The sequence below is a fragment of the Cebus imitator genome, unplaced genomic scaffold (genome assembly GCF_001604975.1).
Source record: "Cebus imitator isolate Cc_AM_T3 unplaced genomic scaffold, Cebus_imitator-1.0 Scaffold191, whole genome shotgun sequence".
Classification (NCBI taxonomy): domain Eukaryota; kingdom Metazoa; phylum Chordata; class Mammalia; order Primates; family Cebidae; genus Cebus; species Cebus imitator.
The window spans coordinates 192,190-219,918 of NW_016107506.1; the positions used below are offsets into that span (position 1 = coordinate 192,190).

General features: G+C 37.8%; 1 protein-coding gene across 1 annotated transcript; it reads left to right on the forward strand.

Annotated features, from left to right (window-relative positions):
* Positions 1 to 215: 215 nt before the first annotated feature.
* CPO (carboxypeptidase O) lies at positions 216 to 27,729 on the forward strand. The gene is made up of 9 exons (XM_017546814.2): positions 216 to 358; positions 9,955 to 10,051; positions 14,395 to 14,496; positions 16,891 to 16,995; positions 17,898 to 18,008; positions 19,111 to 19,201; positions 20,344 to 20,546; positions 26,422 to 26,506; positions 27,335 to 27,729. The coding sequence occupies exons 1-9, from the start codon at positions 291 to 293 to the stop codon at positions 27,595 to 27,597; spliced, it is 1,125 nt and encodes a 374-aa protein (XP_017402303.1). The 5' UTR covers positions 216 to 290; the 3' UTR covers positions 27,598 to 27,729.

A 27,729-nucleotide genomic window follows, 5' to 3' on the forward strand; every position in this document is an offset into this window, starting at 1 on the left:
GAGGAAATTTATTTCTGGATCTGGTGGAGTTGAGAGCCCCTGTAAATTTGATTTTAGAGAAGAAATGAAAGATTGAATGGTACAGCATTTCCCCCATTGAAAAAGGTGTTTGAGGACATGATGGAGTTAATAAAGCAGTTGCTCAAGTCTCTTTCTGCTGAGACATCTAACTGACTTATCTCATCTTGATTGTGGGAGCCATTCCCACAATTGAATTGATGATGCATTCTTAAGGACACTTGATCCACTGCCAGAGAGGTCTAGAATTTTCTAACTTATTCTGTAGAAGAATGAAGCCTCTGTTTGAAACCCTTTACCTTTTGGGAATGCTGTTTCCTGGAGGGCTGGGATATGATAGGTGAGTGTAAAGTGGGTAGAGGGACTGATTATTATGATTCAGATTGTCTAAATTGAATGCTTTTTTCGGGATCAGTGCAGCTGGCTTCTCCTTCCTTGATACTCATGTATACCACCATGAGATGAGAATAATAAAGACCACTGAAATTTATCATTGAATGGTAATAATCTTCTAATAATCCTTGAATAAATGAATAAATATATCAAACATTTCCTAACACAATGCATGACATATACCAATAGACATGTCATGTTTTGTAATTGGAAAAAGAAAATTGTAATAAAAATTATATATCCCTCATTTTCATAGTTTCTTAATTGGTGAATCAAATTATCCTAATTATTAAGAAAAATGTTAAAAAGACCAAATAATTTCACCTAGATATAAGTACTATTAATATTTTCAGACAGCTAGCTAATTATATATGCAGTACTATTTCTGAAATATTTCAGTTAAATTGTATTACAGAAATTTTCCTATGGCATTAACAATTTACTTAAAACATAGTTGAAATCACTAATAACATTCTATCATTTAGTCAATTCCTGCTCTTTCATTTTTATAAATAATGCTGTGATGAGCAACCAGCTACATTTTTTTGTTGTTGTTGTTGCAAATCTTTGATTATTTCTCTAAGAAGTGGAATTACTGGGTCAGTGGCTGAGAAAAACGTAAGGATCTTGCTATACATTGCCCAGTTACCCTCTAGAAAGACTGTATCAGTTTACACTTCCAGCAACAGTGTATGAAAGCACTTTTTAAGTGTTTGGCAAATTGACAAGCAAAAAATACCCACTGTTGACTTCCTTTGTATTTTGTTGATGTACAATAAGAGTAAATATTTTGTCTTGCTTATTACTCATTTTATTATTTTACAAATTGCCCATTAATGTAATTTGCCCATTTTTGTGATCTCTCCCTATTCTTAATGAATTATAAGTTCTCTAAATACATTGAATACATTGTATTGAAATCTCTCTCTCTCTCTCTCTTTCTCTCTGAGTGTGTGTGTGTGTGTGTGTGTGTGTGTGTAGTTTCCTTATAAAGTGTGTTTTTCCCTTGTTCATACATAACTCATTATTTTGCTCATTTGGCATGTCTCATGAAGTATTTCCTCTTTTGCTTCATGGTTAAAAGAAATCTTGCAATGAACTTGCTCTCACATAACATAGAAACCCACTCCAATTTTTGTCCCACAGTAATAGTGTGACCTCAGCTTGTTCCTTATGTTTATAGACAGTTCAATTTCAGATATGTGCAGAGTCCAGGATCTCTGTAATATCGAAAACTTAAGTTTGACTATTTATTTCTCATTTTTTCCATTAGTTTACTTGGTTTCTTATAGATAGTGCATTTATTTTCCTTTCTGAAATTCCTCACCCATAAATTGGAAACAAAGACTCTTACATATTCTGCAGGGAAAACATGAAAAAAATTAGGCTGCTTAAAAATATCAAGAGCCTTAAAACATAAATCTTTTGGCCTAGTGTCCCTGCCTCTGGACATCTATACTGAGAAAATAAGCTAAGGTCTGAACGAGTTCTATGCAGCTCTGGGATGCAGCTTTATTTATACTACATATATTCTAATATTTGGAAACAACTTAAATGTCTATATTTGGTTATGTAAATGCCGATGTGTGATATAAGACAATGGAATATTATTCATACAATAGAAAAATAAGTATAAAATGTTTTAATAGTATAGGTAATGTATGTTTTAGGCTAAAAGAAAGAGGCAATATATAAATGTAATGGAGTACTTTGAAAAATAAAATAAAAATATGTACTAAAATGGTAATTGTTATCTCTGGTAGATGATATTCTTTCCCTTCCCTCAACTGTTATTCATTTTGCAAATATTGTACAATGAATGTTATAAAAAACTTTTATTTAAAAAATTAGATTCCAAGCCCAGGTTAAATAATGGAAGTGACTAGGCTCAGGCAGTGGGACTCAGGCAGTGGGACTCTACTAGCGGCTTCCATTGGATGGTTCCTCATGACTGCACTTGACCATGCTTGTCTTTATTGGCTGTTTTTATTTTAATTACTAGTTATTGATATAAAATATGTTCACTTTTATGTAACTCTCACCAACTCAAAACATATGTTAGCTGCAATCTTTGATAATCTTTATTCACTACGTATGATAATAGTCTAGATAATCTAAAATTAATAAAGATTACAAGCTTTGTAATATTTCTCTTAAGCATTTAGGAAGGTGGTCTCTGATATATTATGCATTGCATACATCCTAAGAAAGTGTTACTCTGTATAATCATGTGGGAATGATAGCAGTATCATTCGAATGGCTTGAAAATGTTCATCCTCTTTGATCTATTAGTTCTTCTTTCTGGAACGTAGCTCAAGGAAACAATAGAAAATGAGAACAAAGATTTATACAAAAAGTTATTATTTCTCGAATTATTTACAATGGTATAAAAACAAAAAGGGACATAGCTTTAATATCCAGCATAGAAGAAACTATTTAAATAAATGATACTATGTAACATATACTTACTGTCAAATAGTGTGTAACCATTAAGGAGTTTTTACTGGTTTGAGGAAATGTCTTTGGTAGAATATAGAATACAAAGAAACAAATACAAAATTACATATAGATATAATCTGCCCTGCATTTAAGAAAAATAGGACATGCCAAAATATCAGTAGTAGTTAACGCAGGGAGGTGGATTCATTGATAATTCTTTCTTCTCTTTTCTATTTTTTTCCTCCTTTTTTGCCTCTCCATACTTTCTAAATTTTCCATGTTAGACATATGTTAATTTTGTAAGCAGAAAAATAAAGTTTGAAAATACAGAACTATCATGAAATATTCATGTAACGATTTCTTCACCAAGTATTTAAAATACAAAATTTGACTCAATATTTATTAGGATTTTTTTTTTGCCTCTTTATACATTCCAGTCAAAATACTCTCAGACCATCATCTTTGATCTGCAGACTTTATTAATAATGTACCCCAAAGGATCATTTTCTCTATTAAACATTTTATGAATTCCTGTCCAAAAAGAATACACAAAGTACAATAATCTTTTCATTTGATCAGTGAGATAAGACTGGTTTTAATTTGGGAGATTAGCCAGGTTTTTCCTCCCTCTCTACATGTATTATGCATCACCTAAGAAATTGCCTAGAAACAGAGAATAGCCTTCTCTAAGTATATGGTTTAAGCATTCATTTGAACAAAGTATTAGAGTTTCTGAGGTTTAAGTAATGTGTTTTAGTTTCATCTACAAGTGATGCGCACTTTTAACATCAGGGACTTTCACTTAAATCCCAGACCACTCACTTTTTTGCATATGAAATGGACCCAGTTGGTCAATGCTTTTAGGAAGTAACAGACACATTTTGTAGACATTAGCCAAAAGTAAGGCAAATGCCTGAGGGTGTTAGGTTATCTTTACTTAATTTTTTCCCTTCAGTGCTATGGCATTGCCAGGGAATCCCAGCCCAATTGAAACAGGAATTCACTAGGTACAAACCCCGCTATTTAGTATATTTACTTTCCTAGACCACTGAGTAGATAACTGATAAGGAAAAACCCAAACATTTGCTAAACTATGTGAAGAAAGGAAGAGGAGCCAGAAACCTTGTTCTCAACATTGCTGGGGAAGTATCGTCAATGATGTTATTTCCTGGCAGGATAGGATGGGTCAAACAGCCAGTATGAGGAATAAGAGACAGGGAGTTGGGGGTTGGGGGCAGTTAAAAGAATATCCTCTTCATTTGCATCATTCCCACTCCTCTTCCTATTCTGAGAAAGTATTAAAATGATTTTCTAGTCACTTTATAATACTTACTTTTATTCTCTATAGTCCCAAACAGAGGTAGACAATTTGGATAATTTTTTAGTTCCTAAAAGTAAACTACTTAATACTTCATCTTTATTTTCTAGGGTGTAATAAAAGAATAGTTAAACCTACGTAACAAAGTCTTCAGAAAAAAAAAAAAAAACTGGGATGATAGTATTTACCTTAAGAATTATTTTTACAATTAAATGAGGATAGATGATAAACAGACAGACATGATATAGATACCAAGTTTTTAGAACAGTTCCTGCATACATAATTGCTAGTAAAATACTGGTTGTTATTATTGGCTATGCTTGAATTTGTAATTCTCCCTCTCCTGACCTTAATATACTTTGTGCACCATTTAATTGGCAGTTAATCAGGCACTAGTTTATCACACCTCCTGCTTTGTTATTTAATGGCTAAGTTATTTTGCTGTCCATGTGTTTATGTCTTATTGTCTTAAGTAGATTTTAAATTCTGCAAGAAAAATATCTGCTTTTCGATTACTACTATTACTCCTTTTGCACAGAGTAGTAAGAGTATATACACATTGGGTTGCTGAGTGAATTAAATAAGATAGTAATATAAAGTGCTTTGACCATTGCCTAGCATACAGTGCTCAGTAGGGGTTAACTATTGTTATTATAAAACATATATATTTGCTGATTACTTTGTAGAGATATGAGATGTGCTCCTGAAAATGTATGTTAAAAATGAATTTTTATGAATTTTAACTACAATAGAAAATACATGTATTTTCTTTACAAAATGATCATCTTTTGTAAAGCAATCAGCCTCAACATATTGCTTGTACCAGTATATATATTTATATTAAAAGTTCTCACTTTGATGCATCCTTGTTTATTAAAAAATCAAATGAATGGTAAATATTAGAAATAGATTTGTGAATAACATGAAAAAGAAAATCGTTCCTCAACTATTACAATGTAAATAACACCTTCTTCTAAAATTCATTTTTATTGTTTTAACCAATTATTTGGACAATCCTATCTCATGAAGACATTGAGATTGTCTTTTCATTTGGACAAGCTAACAGGGCAAGCTTCATTCAACAATGTAATAAAAACATTTATAATTTTAATTTAGAGGACAAAGAGCTTCTGTTAGGTTCAAATTATTATTAATATTACTGATAATTAACAATAATAAATGTAACTCTAAGTTTGAAGTGGAATTGTGTGGAGAAATTGATTTCCATTGGAGCAGCTTAATGGGGTACATGATGCTAAGTGAACTAGAAGAAAAATAAAATTAGGACTTACATAGATATGACTGGAACTTGAGTTTTAATTAATTCTATCAAAACATTTTGTAGTTTGGCATTGTTTGTGGATAATACTAGTTGAATGGCTAAATTATTCTTTGTACAATTATTATTTTTAATACTATGCAGCTAAATAGGGCTTTTGTTTTGTTTTGAATTGTATTTTAACACTTACTAGGAATTGACTCTGTGACAGAAATTGTGCTCATTGTTAAACACAGATTAGCTTATTCGATCCTCAAAAAAATCCTTTGGGAAGGTACTATTATTATTCCCATTTTACAAATAAAGAAATAAAAACTTAGAGAAAGAGAAGATACAATACTATTTTGAGCATCTTTTGAATACTCAAGAAAATGTAGAATAGATAAAAGTCATAGAAACATTAGCTACTTAGATCTCTAACACATTTCATTGCAATTCAGAATCACTATACAAGTTTGTACACCAGCAGCTCCAAAAGTTCATACTCCAATGCCATTAACATAGTAGTGATTCTGTACATATTTGCTGGGTAAATGAATTACCACTTAATATGCTCTCACAATAAAAATATAACCCCATTTCTTGCTTACAAACAGAATTTAAACTAGGAAACTAAGACATTCAATGAATATTTGTGCAGCTTAGAGATAGAATATTAGCTGTGTGACTTACTAGCTCTGCGACTCTTTGCAAATTACTTAATTTCTCTTGGTCTCAGTTTCCTCATTTGTAACACATAGAGAATAACAATTTACAGAGTTGTAGTGAGAATAAAATTATATACTGTGCATGAATGTTTCTCTTAGGTGTGAGCACAATATCTGGTAAAGAGGAGACACTGAGTTGCTTTAGTAAGCTGTTTGTTAAAAAATAAACCATAAATAGACATTTGGAATAAGCGCATATCTATTAAAAAGTTGAATGGATAGTAAATCATCCTCTAAAACAGAAAGCACCAAGCCAAGATAGGTTCACTGGTGAATTCTGCCAAACATTCAAGGAAGAAATTATACCAATTCTCCACAATCTCTTCTAGAAATAGAGGCAGAGAGAATACTTCCTATTTTATGAGATCAGTATTAGCTTAACAAGTAATTAAAAGAGAAGAAATTTACAGACCAATATCTCTCATGAACACAGATAGAAAAATCCTTAATAAAATACTAGCAAATCAAATCCAACAATGCATTAAAAAATTAGACACCACAATCAAGTGGAATTTGTCCCAGACATGCAAGGCTGGTTCAACATTAAAAAATCAATTAATATTATCCATCCTACCCACAGGCTAAAGAAGAAACATAACATGATTATATAAATAGATGTAGGAAAAGCATTTGACAAAATCTATCACCCATTTTTTATTAAAAAGGTGGTAGGGAACTTCCTTAACTTAATAAACAGCTTCTCCAAAAAATCTACGGTTAACATTACACTTAATGATGAGAAACTAGAAGTGTTCCTCCTAAGGTTAAGGAAGGATGTTCCCTCTCACCACTCTTTTTCAATATTGTACTGGAAGTTCTAGCTAACATAATAAGACAAGAAAAGAAAATAAAGGTACCCAAATTGGGAAGAAACAAAAGTGTCTTTGAAGATGACATTATTGTCAATGTAGAAATCAGAAAGAATCAACAACAACAAAAAATCTCCTGGTAAAAGCAATTATAGCAAAGTTGCAGGATACAAAGTTTATATTAGACAGTCAATTGATTTCCTATGTAACAGCAATGGACAAATAAAATATGAAATTAAAAACAAGTTATTATTTTCATTAGCACTCCTCAAAATAAAGGTATAAAGCTAGCAAAATTTGTACAAGATCTACATGGGGGAAACTAAAATACTCTAATGAAAGAGATCAAAGAAGAACTAAATAAACGGAACGTCTATGTTCATAAACAGGAAGACTCAATATTGTTAAGGTGTCAGTTTTTCCCAACTTCATAGCAAGTTATTTAGTGGTTATTGACAAAGTGATTCTAAAGTTTTTATGGCAAAGTGAAAGACCCAAAATATTCAACTCAATATTGAAAGAGAAGAACAAAGTCAAAGGACTGACAGTATCCAACCTCAAGACTTAATATAAAGCTACAGAAATCAAGACAGGTGTTATTGGCAACAAAATAAACAAAGCAAAAGGAGAAAACAGGGATTCCATAAATATACCTACATAAATATAGTCAAAAGATCTTTGATAAAGGAACTAAATAGTCTTTTCAGCAAATAGTGCTGGAACAACTAGACATCCAAATGCAAAATAAGTGAATCTAGACATAGACATTGTACATTCACAAATATTAACTCAAAAAATATCATTGACCTGAATATAAAATGCAAAACTACACAACTCTAGAAGATAACATAAGAGAACCCTAAATGACTTTGGGTATGGTGATGACTTTTTAGATACAACACACATGGCACAACCCATGAAAGTAAGAATTGATAAGCTAGACTTCATTAAAATTGGAAACTTCTACTCTGCAAAAGGCAATGTCAAGAAACAAGAAGACAAGCCACAAACTGACAGAGTATATTGGCAAAGCACATATCTCTTAAAGGATTGTTATCCAAAATATATAAATAATTCTTAAAACTCAACAGCAAGAAAAGGAATAACTTGATTTAAAAAATGGCAAAAGACTTGAACAGACACCTCACCAATGAAAATACAAAGATAGCAAGTAAACATAAAACAGTCTACTTCATATGTCACTAGGGAATTGCAAATTAAAACAACAATGAGGTAATACTACACACCTAGTAGAATGGCATAAATCCAAAACACTGACAACACTAAATGCTGACAAGGATGTGGAGCAACAGGAACTCTCATTTGTTGCTGGTGGGAATTCAAAATGTTATAGCCACTTTGGAAGACAATTTGGCAATTTCTTATAAAATAAACTCTTAGCATATGATCCAACTATTGCACTCTTTAGTATTTATCCAAATTAATTGAAAACATGTCAACCCAAAAACCAGTACAAGGATGTTTACGGCAGCTTTATTCATAATTGCCATATCTTGGAAGCAACCAAGATGTTCTTCAGTAGATAAGTATGGATAAATAAACTGTGTTATATCCAAACAATGGAATATTATACAGCAGTAATAAATAAATTAGCTTACTAACCCATGAAAAAACATGGAGGAAACTTAAATGCATATTATTCAGTGAAAGAAGCTAATCTGAAAAGGCTGCACACTTTATGATTCCAACTATGCTACATTCTGAAAAGGCAAAACTATGGAGAAGTAAACAGAGCAGTAGTTGCCAGGGGTTAGGGAAAGGGAGGGATAAATTGGAAGAATATAGAGGATTTCTAAGGCATTAAAACAATTTTGGGCCTGGCTCAGTGACTCACATTTATAATCCCAGAACTTTCGGAGGCTGAGGCAGGAGGATTGCTTGAGGCCAAGAGATTCAGACCAGCCTGAGCAACACAGTGAGACCTTGTCTCTACAAAAATTAAAAATAGCTGAGTGTAGTGGCTTGCACCTGTAGCACCAATTACCTGAGAGACTGATAGGAGGGTACTCTGAGCCCAGAGTCCAAGGCTGCAGTTGGCTATGATCATGCTATTGCCGTCCAGCTTGGGCGACAAAGTGAGACCTTGTTTCAAAAACAAAACAAAACAAGCTATTTAGTATTTTACTATAATAGTAAATATGTGTCATCAAACATTTGTCAGAATCCATTGAATGTATAAAGAATGAGCTCTAATATAAACAATGGACTTTGGGTGATAATGATGTGTCAAAGTAAGTTCATTGATTCTAACCCATGTACCACTGTGGTGTGGGATGTCTACAGTGGGGAAGATTTTGCATGTGTGAGAATAGTGGATATATGGGAACTACCTGCATTTTCTGCTTAATTTTTATGTGAACCTAAAAGTGCTCTAAATAATAAAGTTTATTTTAAAAAAGATAAACCACTGCATAAAAAGATAAGCCATTGCAAAAAGAATTAGTTCTCGCCATTATATGCAGTACAGTAGTTAATATTCCAGGGTCTTCAGTCAGACTTCAGTCAGGGTTTAAATCCCTAATAACACTTTCCCTGTGATTCAGTTTCTTCATCTCTGAAATGGAGATAATAAGAGTACCTATCTCAGAGTTTTAGAGAGAAGTAAATGAGATTTAAATTGCTTAGAACAGTGCATGTCTCATAAATTTCACTTTGATAAATCTTAGTTGTTATTTCATTTACAAACTTAGAAGTATTTTTATCTACAATATTTTATTGAATTATCTTAGCCTCCCTGCAAGGTTGGAATAATTGTCCTCACTCTACAAATGAAGAAACTTCATCTCAGAGTGGCTCAATAGATGCCCAAGGTCTCACAATTAGTAAGTCAGACAGCCAAAGATGCCAACACAGGCCTTTGTCCTCCAAATCCTGTGCACACTGATTCTACTACCTTTTTCATCAACCCTCCATCTCTCAGGATATCCCAGTTTCATCACTGCTTTTCATCTTACTTTCTTCCCTTTGTAGATCCTTAGCACAACACAGACAAGAGACTGTGGACAAGTCAGTGAGTCCACGGAGCCTGGAGATGTATTCCTATAACAAATACCACCCCATGGCAGAGGTAAGGAAGGACCCGTGGAGGGAGATTGGTGGTGTCACAACCTACTTTAGAATGGGCAAAGAATGGTTCACTATTAATGTCCATGCATTGGACAGGCTAAAAATGTGGCGTTAAGATCTGCCAGTACATCGAGTTCAAGGGATTCCTGAACATGTCCTCACCCACCACCACCATTGAAGCTGTAAAAGCTGATGATATGAAATGTTGAAAAACTAATAACAAAAAGAAAATGGACAAGAACGTCCCAATGAGCCAGTTCTGCTGTTGTGAACATGAACCAGAATTAACTGTCATTTTTGTTTCTCAAGTTCTCAGCAAGTTTAAGCCAGGCAGCATTGCTGTTTATATGGGTGTGAGGTGGAGAAGCCTTCTGATTGAATCATATGTAGCTGAAAACGTATTTCTTGTAAGATTTATGAGACACATGCAGCAGTTCTTAAGAGGGAAAAACTGTTTCTTTAAAGAAATATTTGTATTGCTATTAAGATAAGTTTGGTGGTTTCCAAAATTGGATACAGTAAAAAATTAGTTTCTACTTACATAAGTATGTGTATGTGTAGATGTACAAATATACACATACACATATCTTTTTTGTGGTATAAATTTCTAAAAATAGAATTGCTGGGTCAAAGAATATCCATGTCTACATTTTTATATAAATGTGCAATTTATCCTTCACATGGCCTTTACCAATTTATTCTCTCAGCATTTGGGAATATATTCATATTTTCCAGAGTTTTTTTCAACAAGTACAAGAAAAGATGTACATTTTCTTGTACAGAAATCACCCCCAAAGTACTGAAAGTTCTACAATTTTGAAAAGGTTGAGTATGGCCCATGGACAGTTTATGACCTGGTATTAGAGATGTGTTCACACCTGGCTTGACCACTTGCTGGCAGTGTGACTTTCACAAAGACACTTAAACTTTTTAATCTTCAGCTTCCTCATCTGTGAAATAGGAATAGTAGTATCTATCTTGTAGCATTGTTGTGAGAGTAAATGAAATAAATAATACTACCATGAACTGCACAAGCAATACATAAAGAATATTTGTTGCTGCTACTGGCTGCTATTTGTAGCTCTCTCAAGACTTAAAGCATCTGAATTTGACCTAGTCCCATCACAGATACAACTACCCACGTAGTAAGCTGTTTCGCTTTTCAGTAAATAGACTGAAATGAAAATACCCTCACTTAAGTATTATTACTGTTATAATACAGTTTATCTCTATCTGTCCCATGCTAAAATAGATGTCAATTGAGATCTAAAAATTTTCAAATAGGATAGTTGTTATCCCTCAATTAACTATTATTTACTATAACTCTTGGTTGTTATCAGAGACATCAACCATATAGAAATTGATTGTAAGAGGTGTGAAATGCTGATGATTGTCTGAATATGTCTTATGTTTGTGAATTTTCTTATTGCATTCACTGTTACAGAACCTCATGTTATGGACTTCTAGTCCAAGGTATAAGACTTTTTCTAAGCACAACATAAGACTTGTAATTAAATCAGCAGCTATTCAGGTTTATTCAGTTGAACCAAAACAACAAACTTAGGACTCGATACAGAGACTTCTGTTGGCATGTTGTGAGAAGGCCATACTCAGGTCTTCTCTAATATTGGAACCATGGTGTATTAGTCCGTTCTCACACTGCTATAAGGACATACATGAGACTGGGTAATTTATAAAGGAAAGAGGTTTAATGGAGTCACAGTTCCACATGGCTGGGGAGGCCTCACAATCATGGTGGAAGGTGAAGGAGGAGCAAAGGTATGTCTTACATGGCAGCAGGCAAGAGAGTGTGTGCAAGAGAACTGCCCTTTATAAAACCATTAGCTCTCCTGAGACTTATTCACTATCATGAGAACAGCACAAGAAAACTTGCCTCCCATCCCATGATTTAATTACCTCCCACCAAGTTCCTCCCATGACATGTGGTAATTATGGAAACTACAATTCTAGACGAGTTTTTTTGGGGAATACAATCAAACCATATATTCTGCTGCTGGCCCTTCCCAAATCTCATGTCATCACATTTCAAAATCAATCATGCCTTCCCAACAGTCCCCCAAAGTCTTAATTCACTTCAGCATTAACACAAAAGCCCATAGTCCAGAGTCTCATCTGAGACAAGGCAAATCCCTTTCCCTATGAGCCTGTAAAATCAAAGGCAAATTAGTTACTTCCTAGATACAATGGGGATAGAGGTATTGGGTAAATACACTCATTCCAAATGGAAGAAATTGACCAAAACAAAGGGGCCATAGGCTCCATGCAAGTTTGAAATCCAATAGGGCAGATATTAAATCTTAAAGCTCCAAAATAATCTCCTTTGACTCCATGTCTCACATCCAGGTCATGCTGATGCAAAAGGTGGGCTCCTATAACCTTGGACAGTTCTGCCCCTGTAGCTTTGCAAGGTACAGCCCCACTCCTGGCTCCTTTCATTGGCTGGCATTGAGTGTCTGCAACTTTTCCAGGTGTAAGGTGCAAGCTGTCAGTGGATCTACTATTCTGGGGTCTGAAGAATGGTGACCCTCTTCTCACAGTTCTACTAGGCAGTGCCCCAGTGGGACTCTGTGTGTGGGTTCCAACCCCACATTTCCCTTCTGTACTGCCCTAGCAGAGGTTCTCCATAAGGGCTTTGCCCTAGCAGCATACTTCTGCCTGGACATCCAGGCATTTCCATACCACCTCTGAAATCTAGGTGGAGGTTCCCAAACCTCAGTTCTTGACTTCTGTGTACCTACATGCTCAACATCATATGGAAGCTGCCAAGGCTTGGGCCTTTCACCTTCTGAAGCCATGGCCTGAGCTGTACCTCAGCGCCTTTTAGCAATAGTTGGAGCAGCTGAGACATACAGCACCATGCCCCTATGCTGCATAGAGCAGGGGGTCCCTGAACCAGGCCCATGAAACCAATTTTTCCTCCTACACCTCCAGGCCTGTGATGGGGGGAGCTGCTGTGAAGGTCTCTGGCACATGCCCTGGAGACATTTCCTCCCTTGTCTTGGTGATTAACGTTTGGCACCTCATTACTTATGCAAATTTCTGCAGCAGGCTTGAATTTCTCCCTAGAAAATGGGTTTTTCTTTTCTATGGCATTGTCAGGCTACAAATTTTCCAAACTTTTATGCTCTGTCACCTCTTGAACACTTTGCTGCTTAGAAATTTCCTCCTCCAAATACCCTAAATCATCTCTCTCAAGCTCAAATTTCCACAGATCTCTAGGGCAGGGAAAAATGCCACCAGTCTTGTTGCTAAGGTAAAACAAGAGTCACCTTTGCTTCAGTTCCCAGCAAGTTCCTGATCTTCATCTGAGACCACTACAGCCTGGACTTTATCGTTCATATCACTGTCAGTATTTTGGTCAAAGTCATTCAACAAGTATCTAGGAAGTTTCAAACTTTCCCACATTTTTCTGTCTTCTATTGAGCCCTCCAAACTGTTCCAACCTCTGCCTATTACCTAGTTCCAAAGTCACATCCACATTTTCAGGTATCCTTGTCGAAGCACCCTACTCTACTGGTACCAATTTACTGTATTAGTCCATTTTTACAATGCTATGAAGACATACCCGAGACTGGGTAATTCATAAAGGAAAGAGATTTAATTGATTCACAGTTCAGCAGGGCTGGGGAGGCCTCAGGAAACTTACAATCATGGTGGAAGGAGAAACAAACAAGTCCTTCTTCATGTGACAGCAGTAAGGAGAAGTACAGAGTGAAAGGGGCTGGGGGAAGCACCTTCTAAATGTGTCAGATCTTCTGAGACTTATTCACTATCATGAGAACAGCACAGGGAAAACCCACCCCCATGATTCAATTACCTCACACAGGGTCCCTCCCATGATATGTGGCGATTATAGAATTCAAAATGAGATTTGGGTAGGGACACAGCCAAATCATATCACATGGACATCAGCAAAAGATATCACTGGGATCCGTAAAGATGAAAGAAAACCTCACAAAATAAGCCTAACCTGAAATTTCTGGCATGATTGTGTCCCACATGAAAGCTAAGGCTGGTGGTCAATTGAAGGATGTACTGTTTACAATGTTTCTGAAGTGCTATTGGAAGTTTATTCAAACTGTTAATTCTTAATAACTTATTTGTAAAGTGCAATGGTAGATCCTAAGACTTGGTGACAGAGTAGATTGTTAAAGAAAAGGAAAGGCGGGAGGTTTTGTTTTCGGTTTCTTTTACCACACAGCTGTTGCAATCTAGAGAAAAGATAACAAAGTTCAATGTGTCAGTGAAAGAAGCAGTTATCTTAATCAGAAGCATGGAAACAATCTTCCTATTGATAGCAACAGTCTTCCCTGGCTGTTTCAGATCTATCAGTGGATGAGAGAGATCAGTGAGAAGTACAAGGAAGTGGTGACACAGCATTTCTTAGGAGTGACCTATGAGACCCATCCCATGTATTATTTGAAGGTGAGTGAAAAGGCTGACAATTAACTTACTGGGACAATTATCCAATCTGAGGATATGTGTTTACCATGTAGGGAATCTAATCAGAATTATGGAAAAGAGGCCATGAAGAATGACTTTGCTTTTTCCACCCCAAACTGGATTGTTAAAGTTCAAAACTCATAGATGCTCTTGCCTTAATCATCTGGGTAAAATCAAGTTCAGGAGTGAAGAGAATCGAGATGGCTGCAAACTGGGAGAATTGGGTGGGACTAAGGGGGTAGGGCTGAAAAACAACAGGGCCCAGAAGTGGACAATGTCCACTCATGGTTCAACCAGAGCCAGTTCACTTTTCATCTGTATTTTAAGTTGTTATTTTGTTTATATTTCTAAATTTTAAAATGTTCTTTTAAAAAAACAAAAATGTTTAAAAATCACAGATAACCTTCACTTTTAGTTTCTTCCTTTTACAGTTAAGAGAACAAAGATCCAGAGAAGTGAGGTGACTTGTGAAAAGCCATGCAGCCAGATGTCAGTGTAGCCAAGGGGCTATAACCAGGTCTCCAGGGTCTCCTACCCCTTTTGCATACAACATGACCAAAAGTATTCGGGACCAAAAAGCCATTTTTCCACAGGGATAGGAAGTACCTCTGGGCTCCTGGTTCTAGACTAGTGATTTTCAATTCTGGCTGCACAGTAAAGTCACCTGGGAGCTTCCAATAATCCTTATGCCTAGACCCTACCTAATTTGGTTAGACATTTTGACCCAATTGTGTCAGGATGGGATAGGACATACGTCGAACACTCTCTAGGTGATCCTAGTGTGTAGCCAGAGTTGACAATCTCTGCACCAAACCTATGGTTTTCAAAGGGCAGTAGTTAAATCAGCAGCATCATCACCTGAGGGCTCATTAGAAATGCACATTCTCAGGTCCCTGCAAAGGTCTACTGAATCAGAAACTCGGAGGCTACAGCCCAACAATCTGTTTTAACAGATCTTCCTCCAGGCAATTCTGATACACACTCAAGTTTCAGAACCACACGACATTGTTACACTTAATAGCCAAAAGGTTGCGTAGCGATACCACAGTGCATTTCTAACAAGTTCCTAGGTGATGCTGATACCACTGGTCCAGGACCACTCTTGAAGAACCACTACTAACGTACTACGACATTAAGAACCAGCATTACTTAGCTCTTATTACCTAGTGTAGGTATGTTAATTTACAAAGCACAGCCCTAAATTTGAGAGTTAACTACATCTCCAAAAACAATATTGGCTCTGAAATAGGATTTACCAGGGATTATGTGAGCAACTGGTTGATGTATTAAACATGGGGCACCTGCCTACCTGAATTTCTATAGGCCATCCAAGTCTACACTAAAGCAGCCAAAAAGATACCTAAATATCCTCTGCCTGGGGCATATTATACAAAATAGAATGTGCACATAATAAAGAGTTGATAAAGATAAACACGCAACTAGCATACATGTACTCATAAAAAGGCTAATTATAAGACAACATTAAGGTAAGAGGTGGCTTAGGAATTGTCCTGACAGTTTGAAAAATTGGTGAGGGCTAAAAGAGCAAATTCTTTGAATATGATAGACCCAGCCATGTATTTATCTCAATTTGTAAGTTTCTCATAGAGAGGAAGAGAGCCTTCATCTGCCCACCTCCCAATGGTTTTCAACAAATAGCCCTGGTCTAGGCTATTTACAAATCCAAAACAGATGTGACTGTTCCGAGCATGGGAGTGTTAACAGCCTCTTCTCCACCAAAGAGAATCCACAATTAGCAGATTAATTCCCACCCACCCACCACTCTGAAAGAGGGGAATCTCAGTGAGGCTGCACTGATGTACAAGAATAGCAAATGGGGAGAAGGAAGGAAGATCGGGCTGGCAGAGAGTCAGGGAGTCTCTGAGGGGAAGGGGAATTTGTGTATTTGAATCCACTCGAAATTTCAAAAATTCTGAGACTGGGATTCATTTTTAAACACCTATGATTCTTGAATATTACCTCTTGCACACTTCACCACTCTAAGTGAACTCTAAGTGCAAAGGTTTTATAAGATTTATACATATTTAGCCTCTTAGCTTGTGGATTAGGGGTTATGCTGTTATCTACAGTTAGGGAATAATTTAAGGTATAAAGAAGATCATTCTTTGGGTGGATACCATGGGGAGTCAGTGCGTGGTCCTGAGAACAACCATCAAGGTAACTGGCAGGAGAACGAGAGTGACGGAGGAAAGAATCATATTGATGGGTGTCTCATTAGCATACTTGCCTCCCTCTTGAAACCACAGAGTGGGGTAAAAAAGGGACCTGTAGGGGAATCAAAAATCTGATAACTTTGCACAGTGGCTTACAATAACAAGCAGTTGTTTGGTATTGGGGCATGGATGTCTTCTCTAGATCAGCCAACCGTCTGATAATCCCAAAAAGATTGTTTGGATGGACTGTGGAATTCACGCCAGAGAATGGATTGCCCCTGCTTTTTGCCAATGGTTTGTCAAAGAAGTAAGTGTCTTTAGCTTCCTCATACTGGTAAATCACCCCCATAAAATACCTTTCACTTCTTGGCTACTTACAAACCACACTTCTTTCACATGTTAGTGATGCAACTCTTTACTTTGCTAATCCTTAACCTCGAGTGAAATAAAATTAATGAGAAACTTCATTGAAAACTGAATTAATATTCTGATCTCTTTTGCATCCAAAATAATTTTTATTGGAGGGTAAACATATCTAAATATGGAAGACAATATGTCTACAGAGTCAGAGATGACTTTTAATCCTGGCTGTGCCTCTTTCTGATAGTATTTGGCAAATTTTCTAGTTTTTCATCTATAAAAAGAGTATAAAATAAGTATTTCATGGGTCTGTAGTGTGGATTAAGAGATTTAGCATATGGAAAATACCCAGCACAGTGAATTTCTGTGTATTCCTTACACTCCTCCCTTGAGAGAATAAGAAACTTTTAAAAGTAATATAGAATACTTTCTTGGCCAGTCTTTTCAGAAACCCAAAGACAGAGAAACCCATAGAAAGTAGTCCTCAGAGTGTTGTCCCCGGATCAACAGCATCAATACCAACTGCAAACTTACTAGAAATACAAAGTCTTGGGCTCCATTTCAAACATAGTGAATCAGAAATGCCTGATGACAAGGACAGCAGGAGGTGAATGGGGATAAGGGAGGGTAGAGGTCAGCAATCTGTGTCTTAATAAGTCCGAGGTGATTCTGATGCATGACAAAGTTTGGGAACAACTACCGTAATAAGACAACTAGGAGGGCTTGGTGGCTGGAGGGTGGAGGTGTGATGTGCAGTCACCTCTTATAGTTAAGTTGAAATTGGTAGAAAATTAAGAGAAAAGATCCCTTCTCAAAATAATCCTCAGTGTTTCTCTCTTAAATTCCCAGATTCTGCAAAACTACAAAGACAACTCAAGGATACACAAGTTCCTTAGAAACCTGGACTTCTATGTCCTTCCAGTTCTTAACATAGATGGTTATATCTACACTTGGACAACTGTGAGTACACCATGTTTGGTCTTGGAATGCGTTCATGAACTAAAGCTCAGTTCACGTTAATTTTTCCAATGTTAGCCATTCCAGCTCTAAAAATATTTTTCACCTATGTAAAGAAAGGAACCCTATTTGGGATAAAAATCAGCTTAACATTTTTAATCAAACCATCTACATTAAGTTTAGGCTTGAGGAAGCCTAAAGCCTTTTTAGAGTTGAAGTCCATTATAGGTTTTTTCTTTGTTTTTTACTCTCCTGTTCCATCTTCTTAATGTTTGCCTGCCACCCAATTAGGATTATATTAATAAAAATTCACATACCAACTTGCATCCATGTCAAATCAGTTCTAGAAGCATGAAGGGAATGAATAATGTATAAATACAAACCAGCCTACATTTTTTAATGCAATCATTCACACGCGGGCAAACATCACGTAAAGGCTTTTTATGCACCAGACAACTGTCTCTTTAAAATGTTCCTAAAGATTTATCACTCCTCAAATCAGAGCCCCTATTTCTAGAGAGTATTCATTGCCTCTCCTTACCCATTGCTCCCCTAAGGAACTCAGGGGCCCCCTTCTCTGGAACAGCCTTTCTGGCCTGGTGTATGAATCGAGTCCTCCCTCTGAGCTTCTCTGATGACACTTGTCTTTATTTGCATCTCCACTCATCAGTCTTCAGCTTCCAGAAATGTGCAGAGACCATCTCTGACACACCTGGAACAGCCTTTTTCCATCTGTCAAGCTATTTCCTTTTCATCCTGTATCACTTGGACATAACAAATGACTCCAAAACAAACATTCCCTGAGTAAGCAGCCCACGTCCACAGGCACTGCTAATCTGCTCATGAAGAAAAGGCCAAACTACTTCCTCCAATTTAATTGTTTACATGTATGCATACTTTGGGTTGTACAGATGTTCCTATTATTGGGGGCTGCTATCCCAACTGCAAGACTAAAAATTACACACACGAGCTGCCTAATGTTAAAGGGACGTTCTTCCAGATCATCCTAGGAAACATTTTTCATGTTCAAGGACCACCTATCATCACTAACACTGCGATTTATGAAATCTTAGAACAGCAACGTCCCTATGTTCCTCTGCTACAGGATCGTCTTTGGAGGAAATCCCGTTCACCCCATAACAATGGCACATGTTTTGGGACGGATCTCAATCGAAATTTCAATGCATCTTGGTGTAGTAAGTACATGCTTAGATGAATTATGAACAAATAAATAAAGCTTAGAAGAAAAGAGGTGACTTACTAAATATATAATTTTCGAAAATAAACACCTAATCTGGTACAGCTTTCTGGGCTTCCTGATGAGTTTTATTCCCTCTAACAAGATAATATTATCTACATAGTAAGAGGTATCAACATTCAAGTACAGGACTCTCTTCAAGTGAGACTGGCTATACAAGAACACAGTAGAGCTAGACCAGCGTGAATATATTTCAAATCCATCCCTTTGTTTTTAAATATATGAATTATCATAAAGAAAAGAAATATCAGAGACTTATCCTTGAAGACGATTTCATAGCAGGGGGTGGGCAGTAAACAAAGCAAACATTTTTCTCTCCTTATGGCATTTTCATCTTTCCAAATCTCAATATGCCCAGTGAATTGGAAGCAAATAAGGAGGAATGGCTGAGAACGTTGCCATTAACCAGATGGGAAGGGTTAAAATTGAGACTTGGCAGCTGTGTAGTCTTGAAAAATTGCTTCATCTCTCTGCTTTAGTTTTCTTTTATGTAAAATGTGGGTCACAGTAACCCTACCTTATCAGTAGGTTGTCGTGGGGATTAAATGGGATGCTACATAGGAAGTGTTGGGCACAGTACCCAGAAGGTAAGAGGTGCTCAACTGATCATTCTTATTATTCTTCATGAGGATTACAGATTACTATGTTCTTGCCAAATAGCTCTAATGAGACTCAAGCTAGTAAGACATGAAGGAGAGACTTAAATCAAACAGACTATGTCAGAACCTTACCTAGGAACCCAAGAACTGTTTTCCAGACATTTGTTTCAGGGCCCACCACAGGTTTAAGTAAAAGATTACTAAAATGCCATTTGATTTTGCATCCTCTTTCCCCGGCCATGGAAGCATGGAGTTTGTTTCTAAATCCTAATGTTATCCCTTCTGCCATTCTGAGTTCCTTCTAGATTGGTAATCCTTCAGCAACTATCCAAGTTGACTAATTTAGCCAGGACTAACACAGACAACCAAGGGGAAGCACGGATTCTACTCACAGATGCCCTGAGTCTGGATGATTCCTTGCCATTGGTCATTTCCAAACTGAGATCATGAAGCCTTCTTTGTGGTTTCTTTCATATTCTAGGTATTGGCGCATCTAAAAACTGCCAAGATGAAACATTCTGTGGGACAGGGCCATTGTCTGAACCAGAGACTAAAGCTGTCGCCAGCTTTGTAGAGAGCAAAAAGGATGATATTTTGTGCTTCCTGACCATCCACTCTTATGGGCAGTTAATTCTCACACCTTATGGCTACACCAAAAATAAATCAAGTAACCACCCAGAAATGGTGAGTCCACAGCACCAAGGCCTCCAGAAAAATCTCAGCAAGACCTCTGCCTTCCTTTTTTTTGATTTCCATTTCCAAGATTTTGGCTCCAGCCGCCCTTTTGTTCTCTCTGCTTATCCTTACATTCTTTTTCCTGCTTTTGCACCTTGCCAGAAGCCTGCTGGGAAGGCTTCAGGTTAAATGCTGCTTTACCTACATTAATTAACTACCTGTTTCATAAAGTGTCAAGTTGGGAGACATCTTAGGTATTCATCTATAATATAAATGAGATGATTATGTTAATAATCTGTAGGAATGCACTTTCATTTCTGTAAATTCTCTTGAAGCTTCATTCAGCAATTACAGCTTTTGAACCGTGCTTTCAAGAACTTGCCAGCTGTTAGTGGAATATGGCATATCTAAAATAACACAGCTAAATAATATCTGCTCTCTTCTCTGCTAAACACAATGCTCTATTTTCTTCTAAACTCTTCCTTCAGTATTTGCCTAGGATTATTTGTAAGGGGAAGTGCCAGTGAAATGCAAGCTGGAGCAGGAAAACTGTATTCTGTTTTATCCGGGTCCTGCTCTGAAGCTGTGTTTACCCAAGCACTGTTGGGCAGAATTACTGAGAAGGACTGGGCTCTTTGCCCTTTTGTGAACCAGAGGACAACAGACACAAGTCAGAGAGGGTAAATTTAGAATTGCAAATTGTAATATTTGTTTTCCGTTTATTTTTAATTTTTTCCCATTTTTAATTGTAGCAAAATAAACAAAATCTACTATCTTAACCATTTTTAAAGTATACAGTTCAGTAGTGTTAAGTATATTCACATTGTTATGCAGCCAATCAGTGGAACTTCTTCGTCTTGCATAAATTGAAACTATGCCCATTAAACAACTTTCCATTTCTTCCTACATGAGTCCCTTGCAGCCACCACTCTACTTTTCGTGTCTCTGAATTTGACTACTCTAGATACCTCATATAAGGAAATCATGTAGTATTTGTCTTTTTATGACTTGCTTTCATTAAACATATTATCCTTAAGTTTCCCCATGTTATAGAATGTGTCTGAATTTTCTTCCTTTCTAAGGCCAAATAATATTCCGTCATGTGTATACAGTACATTTTGTTCATCCCATCCATTTATCTGTCAATGGACACTTGGGTTACTTCCACTTTTGGCTATTATGACAATATTGTGAATATGGGTGGGCAAATCTCTCTTAAGACTGTGCTTGTAATTGCTGGTCACATGGCAATTCTATTTTTAATTTTTTGGGGAACCACCATACTGTTTTCCATAGAGGCTGCACCACTTGATATTCCCACCAACAGTACATAAGGATTTCTCCACATTCTTGCCAACACTTGTTATTTTCTGTTTATCTTTTTTAAAAAAATGCTCCTCTTTATATGCAAATGCTGAGAAGGAGTGGGCTAAGTTCGTTCTTTTCTTAATATCACAGAGCCCTGATGACCTCTTGGTTAGGTTACACCTCCTGCACATCTCCCTCTGGAGGATGACCCACAAGGCCTGAACACTAAAAGAAAAACCACTATAGATCTCTGTTGGAGGGAGCCCCCAGCAGAGGGTCTCCCAACAGTCAAAAATATCCAATAATACCCAAGGATCTTTCTTGCAATTATTTTTTCTTTTCTTTGTCCAGGAACATTTGTGTTACATGATCATTTTGTAACATGTGGAAATAACTAACATCTGCCTAGATCTTTACAATTTACAAAGAGATTTGCAGCTGTTATCTCATTTGACCCTCATGATAATATATTACCTTCACTTTGTAGTGTAGAAATGGAAACCTGAGTTAACTTTATCTTCAGAACTCTATAGATAGAAAGTGGTTGGGCCCAGATTGGAACTCATGCCTTTAGACTCCAGAGGCCACATTCATCATCCTCTGCTGGCCACATTCACCACCTCACACTGCCTCTCTCTGCTCAGAAAGGATGTGCAATTTCTAGGAGCTATTATCAGCTAGATTCCCAGTCAACTATGCACTATTTCCTTCTTATTTGTGAGCCCTGGAAGTTCTAATTCTTCAATAAAGAAATCTACAGAAACAGACATCTCAATCAAGAAGCCCAGAATGCTCCTTTCCCCCCCCAGATATTTGTTGTAGATTTCCTACTTTCTGCTTAAAGGGATCTGTGAAAAACACAAATGAATCTCCAAAGACAGGTAATTAGAGATCTTTGATGGAAAGAGGTCTTCCACCAACAGAAAAAGGAGGCTAATATATTCTAGTATTTTTCTTGGGTACTTCATTTCTAATTAGTTCAGGAAAACAGATACTATGTGACCATTTTGCAAAGTTTGTAACAAAAGGTTAAAGGATCTTCTGCTGCAGATAGCTGTCTGCTTAGAGCCCTGTGCTATGTGGCCACAGGCTAGAAGGAACAAGACAACAGGAAGGTTCTCAGGCAACGGCACCACCACTGCTGGACAGTGACTCTAAGAAGGGAATAACTGGCAACTCCATGGCACTATATGCAGAAACCAGTAAGTCAAATTGAGAAAGATGGCTTCAATTCTGTATCTCTTACAGTCCAGGTGCTGAAGGGTTCACATAAGCAGTCATCTCCCAGCCTGTGCAGTAGAAAGACAGTGTGAATATTTTACCACCATGTGTCTACCTTATTGAAGCTACTTAGCAGTGTTTTCAGGTTCTTGGGGGCAAGCTTTAATAGAGTACACAAAGACACAGAATCAAGCCAACTGCTCTAAGGAGACTTCCATCTCTAGTACTATTTACAAGCAGCAGAGACCAGTAATTAATCTCTATTATTTACAAAACAAAAAGTTTATAGAAATCATGGTAAATATTATACTACATGATAGACAGCTTGGCAATCACTATGTAGAAGAAACGTAACTATATATAGCCTCTTCCTAAACTGCTCTGGAAATTAAAATAGCTATAAGAATTATAATGTTTTACATGCTTACATTCTTTCCATTTGAACTCTCTTTGTATCAACCTCTGTACTCCATCCCAAGCTCCGTTGCCCCCACCCCCATCAGGCCAGGGCTTTATTCAACCATTATGTGTGCCTGCCTGTGAATACATGCTTACAGGAAATTCTCTGGGCCCAGAGAAGGAGTTGTTAAGCAGGCCGGAGGTTTTTAGAAAACACATGTTATGTACTATTGGCAAAGGAGTTTTTATTATTTTTATTAAGAAGTACCCATAAGCTGAGAAAAAACGGCAGCAGAGAAACTGACTCTATTATAGCCTTGCAATATAGTATCAGAAGGAGAGAGAAGTTCAATCAGGAGCTCCACCTCCAGAGACAGAAGTTGAATTCAGAAGTCTAGGGGATTTCCATTTTATCTTCTCAGGAAGGCCCAAATAGCTAAGCTGAGGATCACAACTGAATGCCTCTCATATCTATTTCTTACTCCTGTCTGCTTCCCCATAGTAATTGCTCATGGAATTATTGAAATAGAACTCAAAAGTTCTTTTATCAACAAAGAAGGATAAACTGGGAAGACTCTTTCCTACCCCACAGCCAGGATTTGAGGGAAGGGAATGATATCAGATAAAATAAATGATGGCTGGCAATGAGGAAAAAAAAATTGTTGTATAGGGTGAGCTGCAGGAAAGAAAAAAAAAGCAAGGAACCATTTGGATAGCAAGTGTAGGGTGGGTCTGATGCACCTATTCCAAATGAAAGGTAAGGCCCCACATGGACCAGTTAGCATGGCGTTCTATTTAAAACACACACGCACGCACGCGCGCACACACACACACACACACACACACACACGAGAATTAAAATAATTAAAAGAAATTCATAGCTCTGCTAGAGACCTTAAAGAACTTCAGAAGGGAGGGTAGTTGGTAAATCCCAACACTTTTCTCAGGCCCCTTCTCTCAACTTCATTACATACAGTTGCTACCCTGAATCCTGCCCACCACTCACTCTCATTTCCTTACCAGAATTTCTCTCTCCAGCAGACTGCTCTTGTGCCTCTTCCCAGTGTAAACTATTAAACCAGCTTTTTTTTTTTTTTTTTTTTTGAGACGGAGTTTCACTCTTGTTACCCAGGCTGGAGTGTAATGGCGCGATCTTGGCTCACCGCAACCTCTGCCTCCTGGGTTCAGGCAATTCTCCTGCCTCAGCCTCCTGAGTAGCTGGGATTACAGGCATGTGCCACCATGCCCAGCTAATGTTTTGTATTTTTAGTAGAAACAGGGTTTCACCATGTTGACCAGGATGGTCTCGATATCTTGACCTAGTGATCCACCCGCCTCGGCCTCCCAAAGAGCTGGGATTACAGGCGTGAGCCACTGCGTCCGGCCTAAACCAGCTTTTTTAGCCTCTCCTACCCATTATCCCAATTCTGGATAACACAAACCCAGGAACTGAGGCAGACACAGAATCCGTTTTTAGGAATTGAGGGAGGAGAAGGTGAATGGCCAAAGATGGAATGCTCAGTAGTGAGTGGAGAGAAGGCAAAGAGCTTGCACGTATGTTTGACTGAGTGTTTTTTCTTTGATCTTAGTCATATACAGAAAGCCCCAAGGGCCTTAAGAATGCTGCCCACAACTGTCCAGTATGATCCTCCCAACCTCTTTACTGCCATTGCCTTATTACCAACAGAAATATTCTTCCTTTTGAATTTCACTGGGCCAGTTCCCTCTCCACACAAGCACTACTCTGCAACATCTCAGGGTTCAGCTGGACAATACAAAGCTGGGAGAAAGAGACAGAATCTAAAACAAGGCCTCTCCCTTCCCTAGTCAGGCATTCGGGGAGCTGGTGCATCTGGAGCGCAGTCAGGCAGCCCTGAGGGGCAAAGCTATGGCAGATCACAGTGCAGGCAGGAAGGGAGACTGTCAAGGGAAACAGTGGGATATACCATCCGATGGGTAGAACACACATGTCTAGGCTGGGGAATACCTAGAGGGTCTGTTGGCAAACCAAGGTGAGATGCATCAGAAGGTCACTAAGCCCAGCCAGTAGACTTAGGCCTCAGTTAGTGACGCTGATCTCAGGAAAGGGGCTGCGGAAGTGAAGTGGTGGTAGGTGTAGGGATGGGTATGACTTCCAGCTCTGAAATTCTATGAGAGATAAGAATCAAACACTATAATGAAAAGGAAGGGGGGGGGTGTCAGAGAGAGGTATGAAAAAAGGGCCATAGGGATTCAAAGCAGGGAGAGATAGAATTCAGTTGGAGGGATCAGGTAAGGCCTCTTAAAGAAGTTGGCACTTGAAAAAGTCATTTGAGGCTGGGCAGAATTTCAACAGGGAAAATGAGCTTTTTACTATCATCTAGAGTGGATGACAAAATACAGTGTTGGGAAGGTGGGTTAGAGTCATATTAGAGAGGATCTCAAAATCTAGGCTGAGAAGTTTGTACTTAGTTCAGTGAGCAACCAGGGATTAGTGAAGACTTTTCCAGGGGATCATGATCGTAGCTGTACACTGCAAAATTTCATCTGGAAGCCAGGTGGGATCACTTAGAAGAAGGATTGGTGAGAGAAAGGGAAATCTGTTAGAAGATGCAACAGACCAGTTCAGAGATAATGAGTGTGACATAGAATGATGGCACTGGAAATGCAACTTGGCAACTGTTTTAGAGAAGGAATATCAGAGATGTCTGCAGAATTCTACACGTGTGTTTGGGAGAGCATGCAAGCCCAGAAATATGAAAGTCAAAGCAGCCTTATTAGTGGGAGAGATGGTGAAATTGAATTTGAATGTGTTATATCTGAGGTACCAGCAGGCTACCTAGGTGTAGACATCCAACAGGAAGTTGGAAAGGTGGCCCAAAAACTCTGGAGATGAATCTGGACAAAACAGCAAAAGCTTGGATTGTTGGATTTATTTTAAACACCAGATATCTGTCTCTTCATTTCCCACCTACAGATTCAAGTTGGACAGAAGGCAGCAAATGCATTGAAAGCAAAGTATGGAACCAATTATAGAGTTGGATCAAGTGCAGATATTTTATGTAAGTATCTTTTTTTGCCTTTTCAATAGTATCTAAGGCACAAAAGAAGTCAGTAGACTTTGGATGGTAAGATAGGCAGGAGAGGAACAGAAGAGTTCCTGGGATCAACAGGGAGTTGTACAAATCAAAATGACCAAGGATAAAAGAGAGTCTGTACAAATCCAGAATTATACTCTCTAGGGATAAGGTATGAACTAAAAGGAAAAGAATTAATGTGCTGGCTCAGACCAGAACTTCCCCTGGCTTCAGTTAAAAAGAGCTGGCAAGCCAGAAGGCACAGGAGTTAACAGGAAGGACATTGTCCACTGCCCTTTGGTCAGTCCATTCAGTTCCCAGAGGACCCATAAGGCTAAGAAAGCCCTGGAGAAAAAAACTTAAAGGCAAGAGTTTGGTTGAAAGGAGAGTGCACTGTTTCTCCCGACCCCAACCTCTACCTTCTCCACCCTTCATGAGCCCCCCTCTAAATAATACTTGTACAATATTTTTCTTGTGGGTCATTTTGTTTCTGTTTTTTTCTTTATATGACTCACTTCACTCTTTCCAGGCAATATTAGGTTGCCAAGTCATTGACTCAGCTGAGAAACTTTAGCCAAATCTCCCTATGTGCCAGACACAGTGCCAGGTATGATGGGGGACAGAGATACTGAATAAGATGTGGTTCCCACCCTACAGGGCTTACAAGCAAGGGGAAAAAGAAGTCAGCTATTTCTGGGACCCGGAAAGAGTTTCCTTATTTTACTAAGTGAACCTTTAGTTCTTGGAATGGCTATAGAAATCTGTTTCTTCAAAGTACAACTTCTACCTCTGCCTTCATGTTTTCACCTGTAGATTCCTCATCAGGGTCTTCAAGAGACTGGGCCCGAGACATTGGGATCCCCTTCTCATACACGTTTGAGCTGAGGGACACAGGAACATATGGGTTTGTTCTGCCGGAAGATCAGATCCAGCCCACCTGTGATGAGACCATGGAGGCTGTGCTATCAGTCCTGGATGATGTGTATGCAAAACACTGGCCCTCAGACAGTGGTGGAAGGGTGACACCTGCCGTGGTCCTGCTGGGCCTGCTGACGTCCTGCATGTCTCTTCTCTAAGTGCCTTGTGCCCAGGCCTGCTCAACCCCAGTGGCATGGGTATGACTGGAGGAACCATGTGCTATGGTTGTAGAGAAACCAAATAATTTAACTGAAAATACTTCCTATTTCAATAAAGAAAAATCATGTCCA